Source organism: Thermobia domestica, chromosome 9 (genome assembly GCF_964235325.1).
Source record: "Thermobia domestica chromosome 9, izTheDome1.hap1.1, whole genome shotgun sequence".
NCBI classification, from domain to species: Eukaryota; Metazoa; Arthropoda; class Insecta; order Zygentoma; family Lepismatidae; genus Thermobia; species Thermobia domestica.
Window position 1 is genome coordinate 267,726,380 of NC_137462.1, and position 23,323 is coordinate 267,749,702.

General features: G+C 34.4%; 1 protein-coding gene and 1 long non-coding RNA gene across 7 annotated transcripts in view; both read left to right on the forward strand.

Annotated features, from left to right (window-relative positions):
* LOC145660684 (RNA-binding protein 25-like) overlaps positions 1–23,323 on the forward strand; it is a 117,637-nt gene that overhangs the window by 68,796 nt on the left and 25,518 nt on the right. For all 5 annotated transcript variants that reach the window (XM_081726024.1, XM_081726027.1, XM_081726029.1 and 2 more), the window contains 3 exons: positions 16,380–16,618; positions 18,517–18,682; positions 21,831–21,997. In XM_081726024.1, the coding sequence (XP_081582150.1) occupies positions 16,380–16,618; positions 18,517–18,682; positions 21,831–21,997 (572 nt within the window). The remainder of the gene's footprint in view (positions 1–16,379; positions 16,619–18,516; positions 18,683–21,830; positions 21,998–23,323) is intronic.
* Positions 88–16,561, forward strand: LOC145660686 (uncharacterized). 2 transcript variants are annotated; one of them, XR_014126860.1, is made up of 4 exons: positions 88–4,941; positions 5,501–8,599; positions 11,633–11,708; positions 15,883–16,561. It is a non-coding gene; the product is annotated as an uncharacterized LOC145660686 (long non-coding RNA). The 2 variants fall into 2 exon arrangements; XR_014126859.1 differs by lacking the exon at positions 11,633–11,708.

Consider the following 23,323-nt stretch of genomic DNA (forward strand, 5'->3'; position numbering starts at 1 on the left):
ACATAGGCAGACCAATTTGTTGAGGTGGAAGAGGCCATACATTGTGCCTGCTGACAACAATTGTTTTATTCACTCAGGTGGTGAGTAGTGTGCATAATGTGCTTTCATCCTTTTTATGCTTCATGTGGAAATGATGTGTTTTTAGTATGTATATACATGTAGTGCAGTTGTGTAACTATTGATTTATTGCAGCTTTCCTAGTTGTAATTCTCTTAAAAAGAATGATGTAATTTCGTGAAGTCCCTTAATTAGGGCATTACCATTACTCTTTGAGTTCAGCTGCAGTAAATCAGTTTTGTCTCCTACTTTTAAAGATAAACATCTCACAGTAACATCTTTCTTTCTTTTTTTTAAAATGAAATACAAACAACAAAAGCTGCTTTCATTATTAAATCCTTCCCTCCTCCGTGCACTTGTTTTTATTTTAGGTGAATAGGTTATTCTATTTACACTGGAGTGTGCATGAATAAAATATATAAAAAAGAAAATTCTTTCACAATGAACTTAAATTGTACATTATTAACCGAAGTTTATTCCATATACAATTTTACAAATGTAATTAATTATTTATATAAATTTGCATGTTACTAAGGGTGATACTTGGGCCTCTAGGGTTAGCAGTAATGGAACTGCAGAAGATATTAATTTCGTAGCTACTGGAAATTACCTTTGTTATATATGCTCATTATAACGATGTTAATTGAAATGCGTATTTTTGGAACGTTCTGATTTTATGTGGTCACGACCATTGTGCTTGTTTTGTTGGTCCTGGTTTGTTACACACTTTGCACCCATCTGCATGAACGTTAGTGTTTCCCTCAAAAATTATATTACCGAGTAGAGCATTCATAGCATAGATCATAATGACAATTCTGCTTCGAATAGAATTTATTAATATGCTCTAGATATCCCATAGTACAAATATCATTTTGCAATGAAGAGAATCTGTTGTAAAAGAACACATTGAAAGATTTTAACTAAAAATTTTAACACTTTTTGCTATGAATACTCGACTAAAATTATGATTATTATTTATAGTAGAAGAGAACTTGAGTATGAAGCAATCAACTTCTATAGTTGACTCAGTTTGTGTAGTTCCCTCCCCATTTTTAGTATTGATGATATAAGCAAAAAGGAAAAAAAAAAGAACAGTGAAAATAGCGGTGTATCAGAAGGTTTTAGCTTGTGACTTTCAATTTCTTTAGCTTTAGCTCACAAAGACCGTATGATGATCATTCAACTAGGAGATGCTTCGGAATCAATTCCAAACGCCAATTCTTCTGGTTTCGCTTTTCTCAATTCATGTAGCTCCGTCATTGCTTTGTGTGCCGCATCATTTGTATGTAGCCTTTAGAACAAGATTTATTTTCCGATTGTTTGCTCAATGTATGTACATATTCTCCCGTTTGATTCCCTGCTAGAGTGAGGCTTGGAGTGTGGTTATATATTGCAACTCTTTTGGAGGCAGGATATAAATTTTGGGCCGCGTAATAGTAGGTCCCATTTTCGTAACGAAAGTGTTCCATAAAGACGCAAAGCAGGATTAGTCAGTCAGTCGATTCCCGTTCGGAGTCATTTCCATTAACCTTCAGATCAAATAATGAATGTAGTACTGTGTAAGTACGAGGAAAAGTCCGAAAATAAGTTTCCGCTCTCGTTTTCCCCCGAAAAGCGAAAAGCAATGGGAAAACAAGACAGCGGTTGCACCCGCAACACACCCATCGTTCGCCCGCGATCGTCCAGATAGGCCGTTGCAGCATCTGCACAAAGCAGAGACGAGTGTCTCAGTCTGAGCCTGATAGCTATACAGAGAAGGCGCGTTTTGACGTCGTCATCAAAGGAAGAAGTACGAGCGGTTTTCCGCTATAAATGGGCACGTGGCATGTCGGGAGCAGAAATCCTTAATCACTTCGTGGAAGTCTATGAGCCTGATGTGATGTCGAAACAAATGGTGCGGAGATAGTGTCGCAATATCAATGAAGGACGGGAGGAAATGCTGGACACACCGAAACTTGGAAGTATGTGTACAGCCACTGCAGACGAAGGTGTCAGGATGGTGGAAGACTCTCGGCGGCAGGTGCTTTGGAAGCAATGCTGAAGTTACAGCAGCTATTCGACGTATCTTCCGTATGCAGAGCCCTGAATTTTTCCTGGAAGGGTTTTTGAAGCTTATAGACCGGTATGACAAATGTCTCAATGTACGTGGTATTTATGTGGAAAAATAAAGGTATGTCTGATCTTTGGCACATGCTATTTTTGGTCTTGCATTCCTACCTCTGTCCACACTCGCCTGGGTTAACTTATTTTCGGACTCCCCCTCGTAAATACGAAGCCGGTGTATTCTCATGAAATAATTTCTAACAGTTCATATTTGTTCATTGTTATAATTCGTTTCCATTTGAATTCTTCCCTTATCCCATGTTGAATTTCAGTCGAAATCACTTTTCGAGTTTCTTGACTTTAATATGCTATACTATGGTTGTTATAAACATTATCGTTTCGCTTCACAAATATAGATCAACGAGCATTTTGCACCGTTTCGCTTCAGAAATAGTAAGGTAGTTTGTAGAATAATTGTTGAAAGCTATCACAATCTACTAGTAAATCTATTTGATTCATCATACTCAAGTCCTCTCTTCGTAAATAGTAAAAATATTTTGAATTCATAGTAACGTGAAGTTGCTAATTAAAAATAGTAAGATTGTATATATTACTTATTGTAAGTGTTAAGAAATGATATTGGGTGATTTGCCTTAAGTGCTATGTTAAAGTAAATGAGAATCTTATAATTCTATAATAGTTAGCGAATGTTTCATTGCTGTGCAATTTAAACTTGTTTTATATTTCTTATATTCCTTTAACAAAGAAACTGCGCTCTTAAGGCAATGTCTCAATATAAATTTTCGTATTAAAAGCTAAGTATAATATGGGGTATGGGAAAACCGTATTTTTCAACGTGGCCATCTTCGGAACATTGAGATTGAGTGATGCTGTATAGATACACTATTTACGCGTGTATAACGCGCGCCTTTTTCCAAATGTAAGCTTCAAAATAAATATATATAAATAAATAAAAGTAACTTGGAAGAAAATCACATAAGAAGGAACTACTTACAACCACATAGGCTTTCACTAATTCGCTGCGCATAACGTGTAGTTATCAACATGCCAAAATACAGTTATATTGCTTCTTTGTGGCTATATGGTTAGCGTACTCTCCTTCGGTACGGAAGACCAGGGTTCGATTTCCGGTGGGAGCTCATGTGTTTTGGATCCCACGTTATTAAGCTGTAGGTCCACATCTCATATACACCTCGTTGCTGTAAGAGCAAACCTATCAATATACAATTACACTCACAGGTGTGCTCAGGAATGAACTTAAGCTATTTTTTTCTTTGTCTAATAGCAGCAAGTTATTTCCCGTATCATTTCTTTGAGTGCTTGTTTTATAACATGCCGCTTTTCGTGATCAAAATCAGGATGCACGTTATACACACTTAAATATGGTATGCAATTCAGTCGCTCAGAATGTAACTGATTGTCTTCCCAAATAAATTTAGAAATGTTCCCATTTAATCATACGAGTGTTAATATATAAATACTATGAGGTTTCTTTGTAGTGAAAGGGTAAGAAGGAAACCAAGAATTATGGTATTAAATCCATGCGTGTGAATCTGTTGTTCTACGTGAGACAAGCTTATATTTTTTCAGAAATAATTAGGAAATATATATCGTCAGAAAAGACATCTTATTTGCTAGAGGAAGAAATTTACAATGGACTCGATAATAAATAAATACTACTTTTTCAGTAGGCGCATTCCATAGTGTAACTTGTGTTCAGTACTATTTAAATGTAACTCGAATTCTTGAACGAACTCCCGGTGAGAAAGGTGTAGTAGCCTTTCAAGCCAGCCATCCTGAGTGCAGTTTATCCTCATTCACACCGGCAAATACTGGAATGATACCTAATATAAAGATTCCAGGGCGCTTTCTTCCTTTCCCCCTTCCTCGGGGTACTGTGATGGCCGAGGAATGCCATCCCTCGTACGTGACTGGGTAAAATGAGTGTAGATGCCGAAAGCCCAGTAATATAATTCCTATTAAAAAGAACTTCACTGTTTACACCAATAAGTGAGTACCTCGTGTTCTATTCTTTGTATATTATCCGTATGTATTTGTAACTATGTACACCATGAATACATGAACTGATTTTATCGTGTCCGTTTATTTTAGACTGTAGTAAACAGTTTAGCTTCTGGTTCGTAGTAACATCTTACTAAAGGATCCCAAAACTCCGTAACTAGAGCGCTTAGGTTCAGATGTAGCTTGTGTACATCTCAAATACAAACTCGAGCGATAGTTTCTTGTTCGACTCCATACTATGTGAGTTTATGGTGGGTGACGGTGTGTTCATTGGTTTTCTCAACGTACTCGCGTTTCGTCCCACATTCTAAGTCCACTAATTCTTTCATATTATGATAATTAAACAGTCAACATTCGAGAATCCGTGACCTATGTATTTCAAAAAAGTATTATTTCGTATTATTCATAAATCTCTTTGTGATGCACCTTTTTTCAAATAGCTCGTTCCGTTCTGGAAGGCGATTCAGTTACATATATATTTACATTGTGTTCAGGATTAAGTTAGAAAAAAGAAGATACGTAATAACTACTTCTGCATGTTCACTATACTCTTTCCTTTGAATAAGTAGTTTTAGTGTTCACTAACTTAGCTTGATACGTAGTTTGGTGTATGGATATATTTTAGTTTGGACGAAAGTCCATGTGTGTTATAATAAACTATTATTAAGACATATTGGATTATGTTACCCAGCAGAAGATTTGGAAACAAGGTAGGATAAACAAATTAAGATAAGGATGTGTTACATCAGTGTTACTGTAAATTATAAATCCCATGCAACTTAAGACCGCTGAAGAAAGGTAAGACCTTCACTTTTCTGACTTACAAAAAGCGTGTGTGTGTGTGTGTGTGTGTGTATTATGAATACAAGGACTTGGATGCAGTGATGTATGCGTGCGTGCGTGAATGTTTCTGTGAATTTGTTTAAAAGTTCATTTTATTTTCAATTAGGTGAATGTAGCAGTACTTTTTTTATGCATATGTAAAATTTGTTTGTTTAATATTTAGTAACTTTTCAGGGTAAATGGTAAATATTAAGAGATAAAATTGTATCGATGTTGATTACTCTGCAGTATCTAAATGAATTTAAAATTGTTTCATGGTTGTTTTTTTGATACATAATTAAGATTACATTCGAACTTGCCAAATTTATTTACCACTTTGTTTTGAATGTGTTCGTTGTATGACTTAACAGAAAAAAGAACAATTGACGTGTCTGTCACAGAATTGATGAATTTCTACTGTGGAAGAAATTACGCTATCAAATTGGCAAATGACAAATGAAATGAAGAACTTTTAAATTCATTAATCTTCTAGGCTAGATTTTTTTTTTTTTTTTTTTTTTTTTTTTTTTGACAGATGATGACTCATGTAGAAGACTTCCTTATTTGTAAGTGCGAATTCATGCGAGTAATATCGGTAGAGACGGTTAACGAATTCTTCAATAGGTCTTGATTAAAATACTACTGGATTTTTCTAGAAATGTTGGCGTGTACAAAATGGTGCTGTATTGTTCATTCTCGGATGCACTTTCAATCTATATTGTAAACATAGCAACAACAACAACAAAAATCCTAACTTTTGAGGACACTGTTCAAAATTATAAGTGTTACAAGTTCCTTGGTCACTTTGTGACTAAAAAAGCTAGAATCGTAGTATGGAAAGCAGCGTGTTTCGTTCCAAGAATTGCATGCATTAAAATTGGGGAAAATACATGTAAAATGTTATCTATAAGTGTAAAGATTTCTAAAAATGAATATTTGTATTGCAAGTCAGCGATACAAGTTAGGATTATTATTTTTTTAAAAAAATAAAAAAATATAAAACAATTTAAATGAGTTCATTAATATGTTATTTTATAATTGACTAATTTTTAATTATAAATCAACTTAGTATAATGTTTCATTTCGTTTTTGTTTTCATCACATCAGTTGTTTTGGAGTGAAAAATAATAGATGTACGCTCGTGTACCAATGGTAATTGCTGAGTCTGAGTTTTCTGTGAATATAAATAATTAATATTTTTGTAATTATAAGTCTTCGTTTTTCTTTTTTTCTCCCGAAGATTCTACGTTAAAAAGAAGTGATTAGTTGATACTGCTTCATTCCGTTAACAAGTTCAGTACTAGTAGTTATGTTATTAATTTATTCTCGAAGCTGCTACTATCGTTAAATCTGAAAACTAAAATACTTAAAACACTTAATAAATTCAAGTTCTAAATGAAGGACTCCATTGAGACTTTGATGACTAATTTGTATTGTTGTCAGTAATTTTTAAAATTAAACACCATTTTCAGTCTTGCAGCGACATTGACCTAATTCTGTTTATAGTTTTGAAATTGGTTATGGAAATTACGGCTAGATTTTTTTTTTTAATTAGAATTTCAGTATTCGAAACATTTACTATTTCCTATTTCTGCAATAATTTTTGACAAATATTTCATAATGTGTGTTTATAACAGTTCACTAACGTACTGGTTAAAGTGCATATAATAAAATTATTTGCGTATTTATGCTACATTGTACATTAATGAATCTAAACTAATATATTTCCTCGTTCCGTATATCAGTAAAATAATTTTAACATTTTTGGACGAACTTATTAACATCTGTCGTTTTAGTAGTAAAAACTTAACATCAGATGTGTAGAGAGAAAAGTTACATTGAGTATACATATATGTTAATGTATATCTGCGCAAGTGAGGCAACACATAGCACATATATTCATATCTGCTGTACTTCTGTAGATACATTCCTTATTCAGTCTCATTTCCAGCTCTTCTAACATTTCTCCTATTTATTTTATACACAAACGTTCGTTCACATTTCAGTTTTCATACAAATTAAAACGTTTTTCATTCTGATGCAATGGGAGCAAGTTTCTAGTTCTGTTAGAAAGATGCTCAAAATAGAAAGTATTTGAAATATTATTCGATAATTCGTGAGCTGTTTTCAAGGAAGATTTCCTTTTCAGTGAATTAAAGTTTTATTACTATTCGGTGAGTAGTTTTTGACCGTATACTGTATGTGAACTTCGTAACTCTTAGAATTTTCAGGTCATCAAAACACGAATTTTATTTTCTGTCCTTAGATGGTTTGCATATTGCTAATTCCAGGTGTATATTTAGACTTACTTTCTATTCTAAGTCCAAATCATGTAGAAAAATTTTATAAATGAAAATGTTTTGCAGACATCTTACATTAAGTACCACTAAAATTTGCGGTCCAATTTTGTTTTACTTCTTTGAAATTTTATTATTTATATGTATATTTTTATTACTTTTGAGGTCAAATTAGATGCAGCTTTCATTTAGTTCGTTCATATTTTTAATATGTTAATATTTAATATTTTTTTGATACATTTTACGCCTACAACAGACCCTGTACTTGGGGTTAACTTTTTTTTCTCTGACATTTCAACGATTAAAAAGTCCAAATAAATGCATGTTTATTATGTTCTATATATATATATACTAAGTATATTTCTGCATTCTTTATGACCAAGGAAGGCTAGTGTAATTATGAATGTTAAATTAGTTGCATGAGTAGTTACTGGCTAGTTGTAGATGTTGTGGTTTTTCTAGTGGCTGCTGCGTAGAAAAGTTACAGGTTTACTTTACTGTTTTCTTTGCAAATCATGATTATATTATGATTTCAAATTTTTACTCCGATAATTAATATTTGTTGAGATATATTTGTGTCTAATAGTATGAAATTGTCAGTTTTATATGTTCAGTCAGTTTTGTTTCTAATTAATGTTAACTTCGAATTTCGTCGTATTAGAACCAGAGAAACGTGGCTCCAAGAATGAGATTTTCATTTTCTTGGATGTATGTAGGTAATTGTGAAAGCCCCAGTTGGTATCATTTGAGTGTTATTGAACCTCATACCTTAACTGCTATTCAATTATATTTTTATGATCTTACATATAAAAAATAAATCCTCCCCCTGTAAACCATATAAAATGGAGTTTCTTTACTCTGGTTCTCATAACGACGATTTGAGCTTTTCTGTACGATACTTTGCCTAGGGATAGTAAGAAAGTATTTACTTATTTAGAAAAGTTGACTTTGTGTAAGTGGAGGAAACAGTAAATACTCAACGTCCTAAAAACATATAAAAACGAGGAGTGAAGAGAAAAAGAAGTCCACTAAAGGAGTGCATTGATTCATTGTGTATTGTAAGTTCAATGTATCATTGCATTTCTTGATTTTCGTTCTGTTCAAGTTGAAGGAACTTCTAATGGAAGTTTTAAATCCTAAGGTACGCAGGAGTACCAACAGTATTGAGGGTACCATAGCTTCACTGTGATTTTAAAATTCAGTGAGTCTTTGGCACCTTTGCCGTGAGCGACGTCACTCCTTTTTTTCACACGTAGCTCGTTCCAACAGTTACATGAAAGCAGAAGATTTCAAGAAGAAGTTGAGAATCTTGCCCTACCAAGATGCATCGTCAAGTGGTATGTGTTAGAATTTGCATCATGTTTGTGTAAGAGTTGTTTATATTGTAAATTGTACTAGAATTAGATTGTGGTGTACGTATTTATTTAATCATATTGAATGACAACCCTCTTTCACCCGAGTTAACATTATTGGCTTAGCTTGTTTTAATGAACATTGGCAAGTAGTAAAGATATTTCCGAGTTTCCTTTTTTCTTATATACAATATGTTGAAGATTGTAAAGATGCAGACAGAAAAAAATGTTCGTTATTCGTTTCGCATTCTAGCAAGACCTAAGCATTTTAGTACTTCTCCTGATAATGGACCCGAAGTTAATATTCTCTGAATATCGGAATTAAGCGACAATGCAGAAAATAGGAAAAGTTAAATTATATAATTGGTCTGTTAACGGATTAAATAATAATTTTTTCAACGCTGAATCTTGAAATTCGTGTAAATTAGGTAACAATTATCCTTTAACCATAGAAAGCTCATGAATTTAAACAAAAATATTAATACCTAAACCACAAATTACGAACTTGACAAGTCTCAATTGTCATTTTTTAACTTTCGAGAGGCACATTAGGAAACGTTTTATGCGTAGTACCTTAACCCTAGAATGCATGACATGAGTCGAATTGAATCGTGAGGCTTTCAAATTTTTGTATTTCAAGTTTAAAACCTGTATCATTGCTGAAATGTTAATGTTATTTCCGTTAAATGCATTTCTGTAAGTTTTTTTCGTGTTAATCCGATCACTGATTGAATACACAAAATGAATCGACAAATTTGGTCTCCATAAACGATAGTAAATCTTATTTAGTACAGATCATTAAAATGATATGACATTCAGTTAACGTCCAGGGTTAATGGTTTTAGGCAAAGACGATAGTAAATGCAAATGAATGATGGTGAAATGTGTGGTTTGTTAATATAAAACCAAGATTTTCATGAAACCCATGCACATTCTGTAACTTCAAATAGAGAGGATGTGGGCTGTGTATATTTAATGGCCTGAATCAGTATTGATTTTAAATTTTTTTTCTGGTGAACATGGTGACTGCATTTCATAGAACACAACAAATTTTAAAGTATGTGCATGTGACAGTCTGAGTAAAGTAGAACGTTTAGAAAACACTGTAGGTCAGGTTTATCGTACATGAAACAGACGCCGAACAAATAAATATAAAATTTAGATTTCGGTAATAATTAAATACTAAGACATACTCTGAGTAACTGAGCAGATATAGTATCAAAACGTGCTGTTAAGCTCCCATAATTGTGATGTCAGAAAAATTAAATTTGCCAGTAGGTAATCTGATAGCTGTGCATTTCTGTTAGAATAAAATCTGAATGTCATTGGAGTCGTATATAAATTGGACATGAAGACTTTTTCTCCATTTTGATTTGGAAAGCATATTTAATTCGTGGAAATCAATAACCAAGTGACACTAAAACTGAAGAAACATTAAAGTACTCACAATTAAAAGTGAGTTTTCGAAACATGTATTTGTACAATGTAACCGCTTCTGAAAGTTCAAATTTATCTTAGCAAGAACTACTAAGTTTTGAATTATTTTAAACCTTAGTTTATTTAAACAGTGGGAATGCTATTTCGCATATTTAGGTGTTCTTATATGCCATGTATCTTTATTTTATTTATTTATTTTTACTATAGTGCTTTTCAATCTATAGAGCATGATATAATTTAACATCCTTTCAATTTGAGGCGCAAACTATGCGAAGACCTGAACTGATCTGTAAAACAGCAGAGAGTGAATAATTTGAACGTTTATTTAGCACATAGCTCCACGTGACCTCTTGAAATTTTAAGTTTTTACATATTTCGGTTTTGTTTTCCATGTAGTAATTAGTGAGGATTTTAGTAGGATTCCATAGGAAAGTGATTATGTAAATACATTACGGAAATTTATATTTGTTTGTATACCTGTGAAAGGAAACAGGTAAATTACAGAAAATGACAATGTGCAGGGTGTCTATCGGTCACGAAATCCGAAAACTGTCATGAAAGTGAAGAAATTTAGCTCTTGGGTCACGATTTTTTTAAATATGTACAATTAAAAATATAGACTGAAAAATATTGTTCTATAAAACGTCAAAATTCACCACCGAAAATGTCTATGGTCGGCTTTAGACGCTACCAAATCGCAAGCAAAACACGCTTCTATCGCATACATGAAAATTCGGCCCAATTCACACCCAAATTCGATCTTGAGAATGTTACTAAATTCTATGTATGTTTAAGAAAGAAAAAGTTACGAAATTTCATTTTGGAATTTTAGTAAACACTCTGATGTACCGCGTCTGCATCTTCAAGAAATATAAAGGTAATCCCAAAAGTAAAGTCCCTTAAAATACAAAGACACATACGTGGTTAATGTTGTTCGCATAATTTAAAGCTTATACATTTATCTGTTTTTCTACACAATCGCGATTTCGGTCGATGTATTGCAAAATTGATTTTTCTTTTGCTTCCTAGGGCATGCTTGTAACATAACTTCTATATTTTACTAAGACTACTTTTAGTCTCATATTAAGAATTATGAAACTTTGTTTTGGATAGATGGAAAGTTAGATCAAAAGTATTTATTCCAAGAAGTATATATATGAATGGAATCGATTTTGATAGATGACTCAATTGTTCATTTCTGGAGCCATAAAATACGGATATTCCGAGTTTAAGCTCGATATGATGAAAACTAAGTACTTACGGTGGTTTAGTGATAAAGCTTTTGTTTTTCGTGTGAAGGGATCGTCAATCCATCCACCACATAGGCTTGTGGTGAAGAACATCATATCTGTGAGATTTCATGGGCTTCTCGCTAATTCCGTTTCATTAATTGTGGTCTCTTTATTTACATTGATGATCATTCACAGAAAATTTTTAATTTGAGACATTTGTTTCAACTCGCAGATACTGATGTTAATTATAGCGTACAGTTTTCAGTTCAGGTCCCCGCATTTACTTGAAGTGAATTGAAAACAAAGGTTTGGGCATAAACGAGAAATAATCAAAATTTGCAATTTACAGTGAGATACATTAGAAGATTATTCAAAATGTTGAAAATAATCTTGGGCTCTGTTTTGCTGTGCCAGCCTGCAGTACTGTAAGTTGTAATTTTTTGTTCAGTATTACTTGGAATAAGTGTTACAAACATATTTTGACTTCAGATGTGCTACTGAGAGACTGTGTAAAGAATTTTTTGAAAAGATATGGAAGTAATCCTTTTGCTTTATGTATATTGTCATTTAGATTTTAAAAGATCCAATGTTAAAACTGCTTTTAGTTTTCTTAGTTTTGTACGTAGCTTTTCATCGATGTAGTGGAAAGATTCATTTTTGGTTTTAAATGCACACTTTTGCATTAGATATAAAATACCAGAAATTGAACGTAGCAGCTTTCCGTAACTGAATTCCTCTGACTACCGAAAATCCAAAAGGTGTGTTGTATGACGTTAGGAAGATGGATTTACGAGAAACTTCACATACATTCATAAATTCATTTTTTAAATTTTTTCTAACTACTAACTTGTTACCTTGAAAAATCGTAACATTATATGGGTGTTCGCAACATCTTAAAAGTCAGTTACAGAAAGCGCAAGTGTTAACTTTGTAATTTTTTTTTTTTTTTTATTTTTCGGTTAAATAATCAAATGTCGAAGAAAACTCACCCTCGAACACAGGCGTGTAGTGATGTGTATGTTGAAAGTTTCATGTTACATATTTGATGGAAGTTGCACCGCGTGATATGAACAAATATCAGGAAAACTTCTCATTGTAAAAGGTGCAATTCATTATTATATTTTAGTGCTGTTTTGTTTCAAAATTTTATTTGATGCGATTGAATATGCTCTTAACCTTAAGTTAAGGAAAATAATTTTTATTCCTAGTGACATGGCGCATATTTTATAGTCACTGCAACGTTTTTTACTACTGGAAGAACAGCTATTAATACTACATCTTTGATCCGTCGTAATTTTTTACACATGGTTTGTCAAACTGGATATGGGTTCGCACAGTAATCGCGACTTAGATTTCGTAGACATTCCTTAGTTTTACGAGATGAAAGTATAATACAGTCGTAGCAAGTAGACAATAAAAACTGGGCATCCAAGCAGATGAATGTTCAGAACATTCATCATCTTGCGGTGCGATAATTCTGGATCCATTCCCAGTGGAGACCAATCTTCATTAACGACAGAACATAAACGTAGGATGTAAAGCAAACGATTTTGTTTCGTTTCGATAGGGTATTTTGGTTTCGAAAATACTGGAGATGGGTTGCTGTAATATTTAGTACTAGTAGAATATTAGTGTCAAATCGATACTTCTCTTTACCTCCTTCGACGTGACTTAAGTCTACATGTATAACAAGTGAAAGTTCATTAAGCTCTGTAAGATCCCAATAGGATCAGAATAGTTACATATTTTATATTGTAAAAGTTCTGCTTGTGCAGGAGTAGGTAGAGCAAATTACAGTCCGCAATCGTTTCCCAGTACCGGTTTTTTTGTTATAAAATCATCTATAAACAGTATTTTACAGAAATACTACAATAATGTAACTTCTCTAATATAAGGTGACCCAAGGTCCAAGGAACCTAGAGCAGGATCTCTACAGAGCTCCGAAACAAACTAAGCAGGAAGAAGGAAAGCCTACAGTTCCGAAGCAAACTAGAGGCTTTGGATTAGGTATCTCCTAAAGCTCCAAAGCAAGCTAGAGGAGGACTGATAGCTGTCGTTGAAATCTTCTCGGTTATATAGGGGCTTCAATTGACGCGGTGGCGCTGCTGTTTCCTCGTTTTCATGTGACTAGTGATGTCGCTGTCGTCTCCGTTGTTTGCAGCCGTAGTACTCCATACTAAGGTGCACGTAGTTGTTTATAAATAGGAGCACAGCATATTACAACATTGAAAACGTAATCATTTTGTTCAATTAAGGAAGAAATGCGTTGCGTAACGTTTAATATGTTTCACGTTTGGAAATAAGGAAAGTTGGTGATTACATAATAACAGTTTCAGATCTTTTTTAGCATTGTATAGATGATAAATGTTTCGCACCTGAAGAGGAATTGGTGTGATCCAATTTGTTATCACACCAATTCCTCTTCAGGTGCGAATTCAGTGGTAATACAAACAGTAAGACCGGACCGAAGATCGAACTGGAAGCTCCAGGTACACATTATAGGGTGTTTAGAACAAAGTATAGATCTGTATCGAGAAATTACGGCGACCCATTTCTAATATTCATTGACATCTTTGTTTTTGTAGTGTTGGCGAAAGACTCGTTTAGTCTCCTAATTTAGGTCTTCTTATTTACAGTATTAGGGGTAAACGGATATTCCGAGTTTAATATCAATTAAAAGCTAAATTCCTTAAAGAGCACGAATATTTGTCAAACCAAAAAGTTGACCAAAACGTAGCATTCCTGTTTTCTTAATAGGTTCCTAACGTCAGAGATAAACGGTAATTGTGTGTCAGCTATCAGCAGCTTATTACTATTAATGGCAACTTAGAATTTTTAGTTTATCCTCTTTTATATGGATGGATCGTCTTATGTGGAGAGTTCAACTTCGTAAGTATTCTGCAAAATAACTAACAACTAATCATACGTTCGCATTATATATGTATTTTTAAAATTTTAAAGTGTATTAATTCGAGCTTCAGAATTATATATATCATATGAAATTTAAGAGCTGGGTTGCTATCCCGTATACTATACTTAACCTTTTTTAATTGTTAATTATGAATTTTTAATATGTAGTTATTTTACGTGGATAAAGTCATTAATATGAAAAGACGGGAAAATGTAGGTATATTGTAAAAGTCATTTGAACGCCATTACGTGGAATAACTAGACCATTTCTTGAAATGTAAAAATAGCCTTAATAGAAGTTTTTCGTAGTTGCGAATTTGAGTGTTTAACACAATCTAATTTTTATATAATAGCAAATACTATGAGCTGCGGAGTTACAACCTTAAAAATGTATAATGAGCCTCGTCCAATTTTCCAATAACGAGAGAAAGGATTGACTAGTCGAAATACAGACTGTTCAGAGATATTGACGTTCTGTTTACGTCCAACAGAAACTAAACTTGGTTGACTCATCCCGAAGTTATTGACAAAAGAATACGTAGGATGTACAGTATTTATCATTTTTTTTCTCTTCCTTTTCTGAAATCTTTTGTCAAGGCGTAATCTATTGAATTGAAAGGTTTCAAGGAAAATAGTCTTCCTTCGTCACCTTTTTTTTTTTTACTTTCACGGTTTTTTTTAACCCCATACGTAAGATTTTGTAGCGTAGGTTGTTTTCATGGGAGCAATAGGTCTATAATGTTGAGTATTAGGAAATACGCTGTACAAATAAATTATTTAAATAAGAAAATATTTCTCAACCTAGTAAATTAATAAATAAAAAACAGTAATGAAACGTTTACCAAATTTTATCAGCACATAAAATTTTCGAAGAGTAATAAAATAAATTATGCTGAGTGTTCAAATGTGAAATACATAGATACATTACGCATATTATATACTTCAAGCAGTGCTTCTAGTCGTGTATTATTGGACGTTTCTCTTGAGGAAACTACTGCAAGAATGGAAATGAAAAACGAGATCTTTAATGTTAGGCTAAATGAGACGAATGGTTAATGAAAACGAATTATTATGAGAATTGGTGGAATGATAATGTAAGAGGAACTGTAGACCTTGGATACTATGTTGTCCCCTACAAACTCACTTGGCTTGAAATCGAACAAATGCTTCTTATACAAATTCTGACAGAGTTTTCTAAAATACACCAAAAATAATTTTGCTTCATATGACTATTTCGTATAACGTGTAACTAAATTTGTGCATTTAGTCTGTGAATACATTTTTCGTTGTAGTAATATGTGCGTGTTTTATATATGTATGAATTAGATGGATATGTGAAATACCGAACTAATTAAACACACAGATATTATTCATGCAGGTTCAAAAATTAAAGTTTTTTAAATTTAGAAATTGTAGTAGAAGTCACGATGAGTAATCTTATTATAGCGTTTTTGGTTACATATTAAATACTGCTAACATAGTGGATGAAAGAACAATATATATACTGGTATATATGTATTTATGTTTTATTTAATGCATATGAAAATAGACTTATAACGTTTGACGCACACTGCATAAAATATTTTATAATATAACAGTTTCATGTGGAATAGGTACTCACTCGATTGTTGTATTGTTCATCTTGTTAGTTCTGACATCTGTAGGTGTTTTTATCGACAATCATTTCAGTGAAGTACTTGGTAACATTGGATGATCTTCAAGCTCAAGTTATGATGGCATCTGTTTTCAGTGCAACTACGGAGTCCGAAGCTGCTGCAAGAGGTAGGCCAGTCTCAAGTCTTAGTAACTGGCAGAAGGAATGATATTACTAGAATTTCCTGCTTGGTTTAACATAAGGTCATATTCATGCGTGTATTTTCAATTAACAATTTATATTCAGAAATTTACATTAGGATATGAAGTGAAACGGAAAGCTGTATTTGAAGACATAGGACGTACATAGGATATGTAAATTTTGACGACTTATCTACATTTACTTAACGACTTGACAAGCGACTAATGTGTTGCACACATTTCACGTCATGCCGTCATCAAAGCTGGCATTCCGCTTTCTATGACCATCATCCACCCCTCATAAGTGTTTGAAAGTAGTTGTTACCCATTAATTGTTTCTGATCATTTAGACAAACGCACTGAGTTTTTTGTGTTTGTTTTGTGTTCTATAGAAACAGGAAGAAGAAAAAGAAGCCGAAAGACGCCGTAAAGAAGACCGAGAAAGGCGAGAGAGAGACCGAGAATATGCCAAAAGGAAAGATAGATCGCAGTCACGATCTCAGTCGAGATCAAGGTCCAGATCACGGGAAGCTTCCGTTCGTCACTCTCGAAGTATTACTCCTGATAGCACATACTCCAATAAAATTAGATCGAAAACACGGGAACGGGAACGACGACATTCGCATTCAAGGTAAGAATTATTTTATTTATACGAATATTAATAAATATTGTGGGAGGGTCTACTGTCTAAAAAGTGTTAGGAAATAATAGAAACAATATCTTCAGAACCTTATTCGTAACTGCACAATTCGGCCCATTGTATGGTGCCGAATGACTAGTGGTCAAATTGAAATCAATATCATCTCTTAAGCCGATTATAGACGAACAAATATTCCATCGTATATTGTATCAGATATTTCATCAAAGTGGAATTTGAACCTGTACAATATCAAGTCTTATGCAACTTTTGGATTTGTTACATTTTATACAAGTGTTCTAAATTAGAACTTGTTCTATTTTTGTCTAACATTGTACTGTATCAAAGAAAACAAACAAAAAACGCTATGCGACGACACGAAAATCGAGTATGATGTGGACACGGAAAGCAGGTGACATTCTTTAGATGCATCCTAGCAGTAATCTGTTTTGTATAAAATTAAAGAATATTAAGGCTAAGTACCGCAGGCGACTTCTCAAAATTGGTGTAGATTAAGAATATTCCGTGAATTTTTTTTAAAAAAAGACATTTTTCTTTCGCTTTTCTTGTTTTAAATGATTTCTTAAGACGTTTTGCTATGTTACTACTTTGGCGCATGTTCAGATAATTGCGTACAGATTGACAATATGCATGCATATGATGTGTCTGCAATGATTATGTGCGATCTTATTATATGTAATTATTCATCACGAAATTCATTCGTAATGTGTTAAAAATTGTTTTTTATGGTAGGAGTTGCATTCATGAGTGCAGATTCTCTTTACGAGGATTTTCTTTAAATACGCGTCGGACGAATACCATTCATAAAAGACTACACAAAAAGCTATTTACATTAGGTGGCCATTAAAAACGAGGATTATATTTAACCGATTCAGAGCAGGAGCACAGCAGGGGACCCGGGGCACGAGTTAGCACAGGATTGGGTCTGCAAGAGGCAGGGACATCAGTGACTGAGGGTGGGCGCTTAAATGAGGATAGTGCGAAAAACACTTGATGTTTCATAAAATCACATAGGTTAGAGCACATATTTTCGCATCTCTAAATAAAAATTAGTAGTTTCCTACACTGAAAAATTCCTCCGAAATTTAATATCCTACAGAATCCTCTTTAATATGTACTCTCTCATTTTAGCTAAATCTTAACATTTTAATGACGGACTTTTTATTTTTAATCAGTGCCCGAAAGTTCCATAAGTTACTCGAAAATTAACTGAATTAGACGAAATTTAAGCATCGGAACAATAAATAGAATATAGATTCATACGTATTTACTTAGAAAGCAAGCGTGGAAATAAGATTATTTGGGAATAAAGCAATAAAGCAGGGAAATGAGACAGAATTAACTTTGAATAGTCATTCCATTCATCTCTACAACCTTATTCATTATAGTTACACCAGCAGATGCCATGATAAAACTACACATATACTGTACATTTCAGTAACCTAAGAATTGAATCAAGAAACATAAACAAATGAGCAAGGATATTCATCTTTATATTTGATCGTTTATAATGGGTACAAAAGTTGAAGCCAACTTATTTAACCAAATTACCACCAAAGAAAAGTTTGATACAACATTTGATGGAAAAGTATGACGATGTACTATATAATGGACTTAAAAGGATCGACTATGTATTTCATAGAAGTACTAAACTGCTCGGAAGGTAAATACCCACTTTTGCGGACGGCTGCACATAATTATGCGATGGAGAAAAAAAAATGAAATCGAACTCTGGTCTTGTTCTTCAGAAACTTTCGATTTTCCGCTTGCTTCCCTGCCAGTTTATCTTCCAGATTTTCCTTATTACTAGATCACATTGATTCTCAGTTTGTATTCTCTTCATTTTGTTTGATTTTATGTAATATTTGTAGGTCTCGAGAAAGAGAAAGGGAGCGAGAAAGAGAAAGAGAACGTGATAGAGAAGAAATCGTTAAGAAGACTGAGCGAGAATTATTGCGAGAAAGAGAGGAGGAAGAAGAGCTTAAAGAAAGAAAGAAAATGGAAAGGAGAGCAAGGGAAAAGGAAGCAGCGTATCAGGTAAGATTCTTCCCTAAACACTTTAAGAATTTGTTGTTAAGAGATTGCAATTGACATAAAAATTCCTTAGTGTCTTGTTAATTTTAGAATACATGAAGTTGTCTCTCATCCAACAATTTATATATTCTCTCTCTCTCTCCTCAATCAAATAATTCATCCGAAGGGCAAGTGTATTTATACTTTCGCGTCACTGGCAAAATAACCGACGGATGTATACGTTGTAAAATTTTTAGAATGTGAACAAAGTAAATCTTTCACCCTACCTGTACTAATTTTCAGTTAGGTATGATTGAACTCCTCTTCAGCTTTTGAGAAATAGAAGTCACGTAAAGATTTAAGTATAGTGTGGATTCTTCAAACGGGTGAGGAAACTACCAACTCTTTTTATTATTATTATTTATTTATTTGTTCGCTATTGTGACTATAACAGGATGCAATGCATTGCAATTAATCAATAAAGCTGATCAGGATGTGAATGTTTAGACATTATTATCTGAGATACCCAATTCTAGTGTCTTGCCCAGTTGTGTATACAACTCTCCAACTTCTTTTACTCTACTATTGTTTGACCTTTAATGTTTTTCCATTGTATTCCTTTTCCGTCCGTTTTCTTTTGCACTACGTCTCCTATTTGTTCCTTAGTCTTTATATCAAATTCCCTACGGTTATACTGAAACTTTTTTCACAATCTGGATACAATTTAACTTCTATAGTTCTGTCATTAAACATGCGAGGGCATATTCCGAAAGTAAGTTTCGTCATTTGTTTTGAACCTGAAGATGGTACACCAGGTGAAACAATCACAGAAATCACACACGTTGCTGGTTCAACGAAAGAAGAAGCGTCAGCAGAGGTGCAGTGATGCATACTTAGAGCGCCGAAGAAGAGAGAGTAGCAGCAGACTGGCGTGCCCCGATGACAGACGTGTGCTAACAGTGTGGTAGCCAGTGGAAATGCGTGCTGTTATCCGGCATGAAATGGGCACGTGAGACTAATGTGTCTGTCATCCATGAACGTCCACAGACCGTATATGGTGAAGAGGTCATGTGTCAAAAGGTTGGTCACTGGTGTTGCAAGTTCAGTGAATGAAGGCCGAAGGAAGTGGGCGTCCCTCCACATCCATGAATAAAAACAACATTGCTAGAGTACAGGACATGGTGTTAGCAGACAGGCGCATAACGATGTCAGACGTGGCGTCCACACTGCGTATTGGTCGTCCTCAAGCCCATCACATGCTCCATAATGTTTTGGGTTACCGAAAAGTGTCCGCAAAATAGGTGCCGAGAAACCTGACCCCGGATTACAAGAGTGCAAGAATAGAAATCAGCTTCGATCACTTGATGCGGTACGTGTGCAAGAGAAATGAGTTCTTGTTCAGAATCATCACAGGCTGAGACATAGGTAAACCACTTTGTCTCAGAAACAAATACCACCTCGTGACGTGGAAGCATCCCAGTTCACCAGTGAGGAAAAGAAACAGTGTCACCTTCCGCAGAAAGGGTTATGGCTCGCTATTCTGGGATGGAAAGGTGTGATTCTCTTTGATTTCCATGAAGGGACCATCAATGCGGAACGCTACCGTAACACTCTTTTCAAACTCTTGTCCGCCATTAGACGAAAACTCGATAGCAAGGCTCTCACAAAATCAGATTCGTCGCTTCTTATTGGAGAGATTGCATCACCCTTCCTACAGCCCCGATCTTGCCCCATCAGACTTTCACCTGTTACCAGCATTGAAAGTAACACTCTCGGAACATCACTTCGTAAACAATGCTGAGATGGAGCAGACCGTGTGACAATTCCTTGCATCGCAGGGCACCGAGTTTTACCAGTGATTTCTTCAAACAGATCGCACGCTATGACAAATGTCTCAATGTCGGTGGCGACTATGTCGAAAAACAATGCAAGTGTATTTGTAATTCTATGATGTATTTGTGTTTGACAATAAAGTGAAAAAATTATGAAACTTACTTTTGGAACGTTTCTCGTATATAAAATTGTATTAAACAACGTAAAGATCGAGGCAAGTAGAGAAAGAACAATAGAAGGAATTTCAACAAAAATTGAATAGGTATTGGAAAACTTGGTTATAGTAATGTTTAAAGTTGTCATCAGTGAGCATGCTTGAATGAGTACACGAGTAGTTACAATTCATGACGTTGGTGAACATGTTTCCAGTTTTTATTGTCAGTGAGACGAATAATTTTCCGTATTAAGCCTACACTAAGGCAATTAGGAAGTACCTTAAATCAATAGTTACGGAATTCTGGTCTAGAAAGTCAGGATGGAAGCCGTGCCCTGACCACATATTATCCAACTAAGATGGTACCAGGTAGTCAGAGTTCTTCAGTAACAGTGAAGTTTTGTTTTGGCAGAGAGAAATTTGCATAGAAACTTTTACTTCTCTTCATTGTTTGTTTAATTTTTGAGTATTTAAGAAATAGGATAGGATCATGCTTCTCAAAGTGCACAAGTCGTAGTCCAATACTTTCTAGTTAGCAGTAGAATGCATCATGTTTCTCATTAATTAAAAGAAGAAACCTAGTACAACGAAAATTTAAATCGGAACTTTTAACACTTTTACTGCCACTATATCTGTTGACCTTATTACCTGCGCTACGGTAGCAGTCCACTGATAATACTTCCTCTTCGCCTCCGTTTTAGCTGCATAAATGTATAATATTCTTTGTGTATTTGTGTATGGTTTTACATACACCTATAGAACGGACGCAACAAAAAAAGTAATATATTGTTTGTGTATGGAAAATCATACACGCGGCGCACAGGAGAGACGTGTGTATGGAATTCCATATACATGGCAGTCAGCGTGTTAAACCTTGTATGGCAGTGTGCAATAAAGCTAATTGTGATTGTAATGTGTTCAAACAAAAGTGGCTTGCAGATTTTTTTATGTTCTCGCAACTTGTCATTCGTTTTTCAGACGCTTCTCCAGATTCGACCAAACACATTTTGTCCACTGTATGTGTGGAAATTAATTTCTTCTTCAATAATAGGTTAAACAATGTGAAAGCAACGAAATATAGTAGTGTTAGCACGTATTCATAATTTTAAAGAGTAATAAAACATTGCTTAAATGTGAGATATATATATCCTTGATTATTAATTTCTAATTTTGTCTATGAAACAGGAACGTCTTAGGAATTGGGAAGGGAGAGAAAGACGCAAAGCGAAAGAATACGAAAAGGAGAAAGAAAGGGAAAGAATGAGGCAAGATGAACAATCAAGGGAAGCGAAAAAATTAAAGGAGTTCTTGGAAGACTATGACGACGAAAGGGATGATCCTAAGTTCTACAAGTAAGTACAATATTACATATAATATTTTTTTAAGATGTAAATATTATATTGCAGTATCTCTTCATATTAGCAAACAACACTTTCTGTTTATTACAAAAGAAATACAAATATTATGTAAAAAGTAGTTAACAAGGAGCTAAGACAACATGATAAGTCATCAATTACCGTTGAGTTCATTTTTCTAGTCGCTGCCTTAACCTAGATTTTTGGGTAATTTATATTCTGGCTACACTGTAATTTCTATGGATGGCAACACTGAAAATTCTTCTGATTCATATTTTCTGGTGTAGAATGACATTATACAGGGTTTCCATAAAGTCTGGACGGATTTAATTTGCTTATAATTGTCATAAAAATGCTCATATTGAAATCAAATAAAGTGCAAACGGTAGCGGAAGGATTAAATTTTTACCTGTAATCTGCACCAGCTCAGTTCATTCACCGCCACACCTCCAACTGGGCGCCATTTACGTCCACACATTCGCGTAGGACCGTCTAGGAATCGACTTCTGTGGGCTGTTGATGATGCTTTCCCTTACCCTGGTCACTGTTGCAGGCGATGTTGGCGGCCTACCACTTCGAAGACGGTCCAGGACGCTTCCTGTCTCCAAGAACTTAGCATGCCACTTTCGGATTGCACTCTCAGTCGGTGCCGGCTTTTTGAACTCTTTGGTGAACTTTCGACACACCAGAATTGGCATTGCCCTCCCTCTCCCTCTCTCAACGTGTTCAGAGTTGCCGCTTATCTAACAGTGTTGCCAACTAAAAAAATTAATCATTCCGCTACCTTTTGCACTTTATTTGATTTCATTATGAGCATTTTTATGAAAATTATAAGCAAATTAAATCCGTCCAGACTTTATGAAAACCCTGTATATTATTGTGGTAAATTGCATTTCATTATCTCTTTTCAATTACGAAAAACGGGGAAAAGAAAAATGGTTAGCTTTTGTATCATTTTTAGTAGTCTGCCCTCTTAATGGCTACGCTACCCAGTCTACTCCCTGAACAGCCACACTCTTGTCATTATCAAGATGTATATTTTGTGAGAGCCATAACTTCATGAGTGTGTCGTACAGATCCTCACACCAAACGTTCGTACAGCGATTCAGGGTGTCACACCAGCACAATTATATTCACCTTACCTTAACCTACTGATCCGAATGCAAGTGTACCAACGATGAACGAGACCCCCTTAAACATCTATAGTGAAATAGTTCCTTAAGGTAAGTCTTATGAACAATTTCTAGTGAAAATCCGTGATCTACTTTACCACTGATAATTTTAGTCATGATTAAGAAATGTCTGAATATTGTCTTCGGCGAC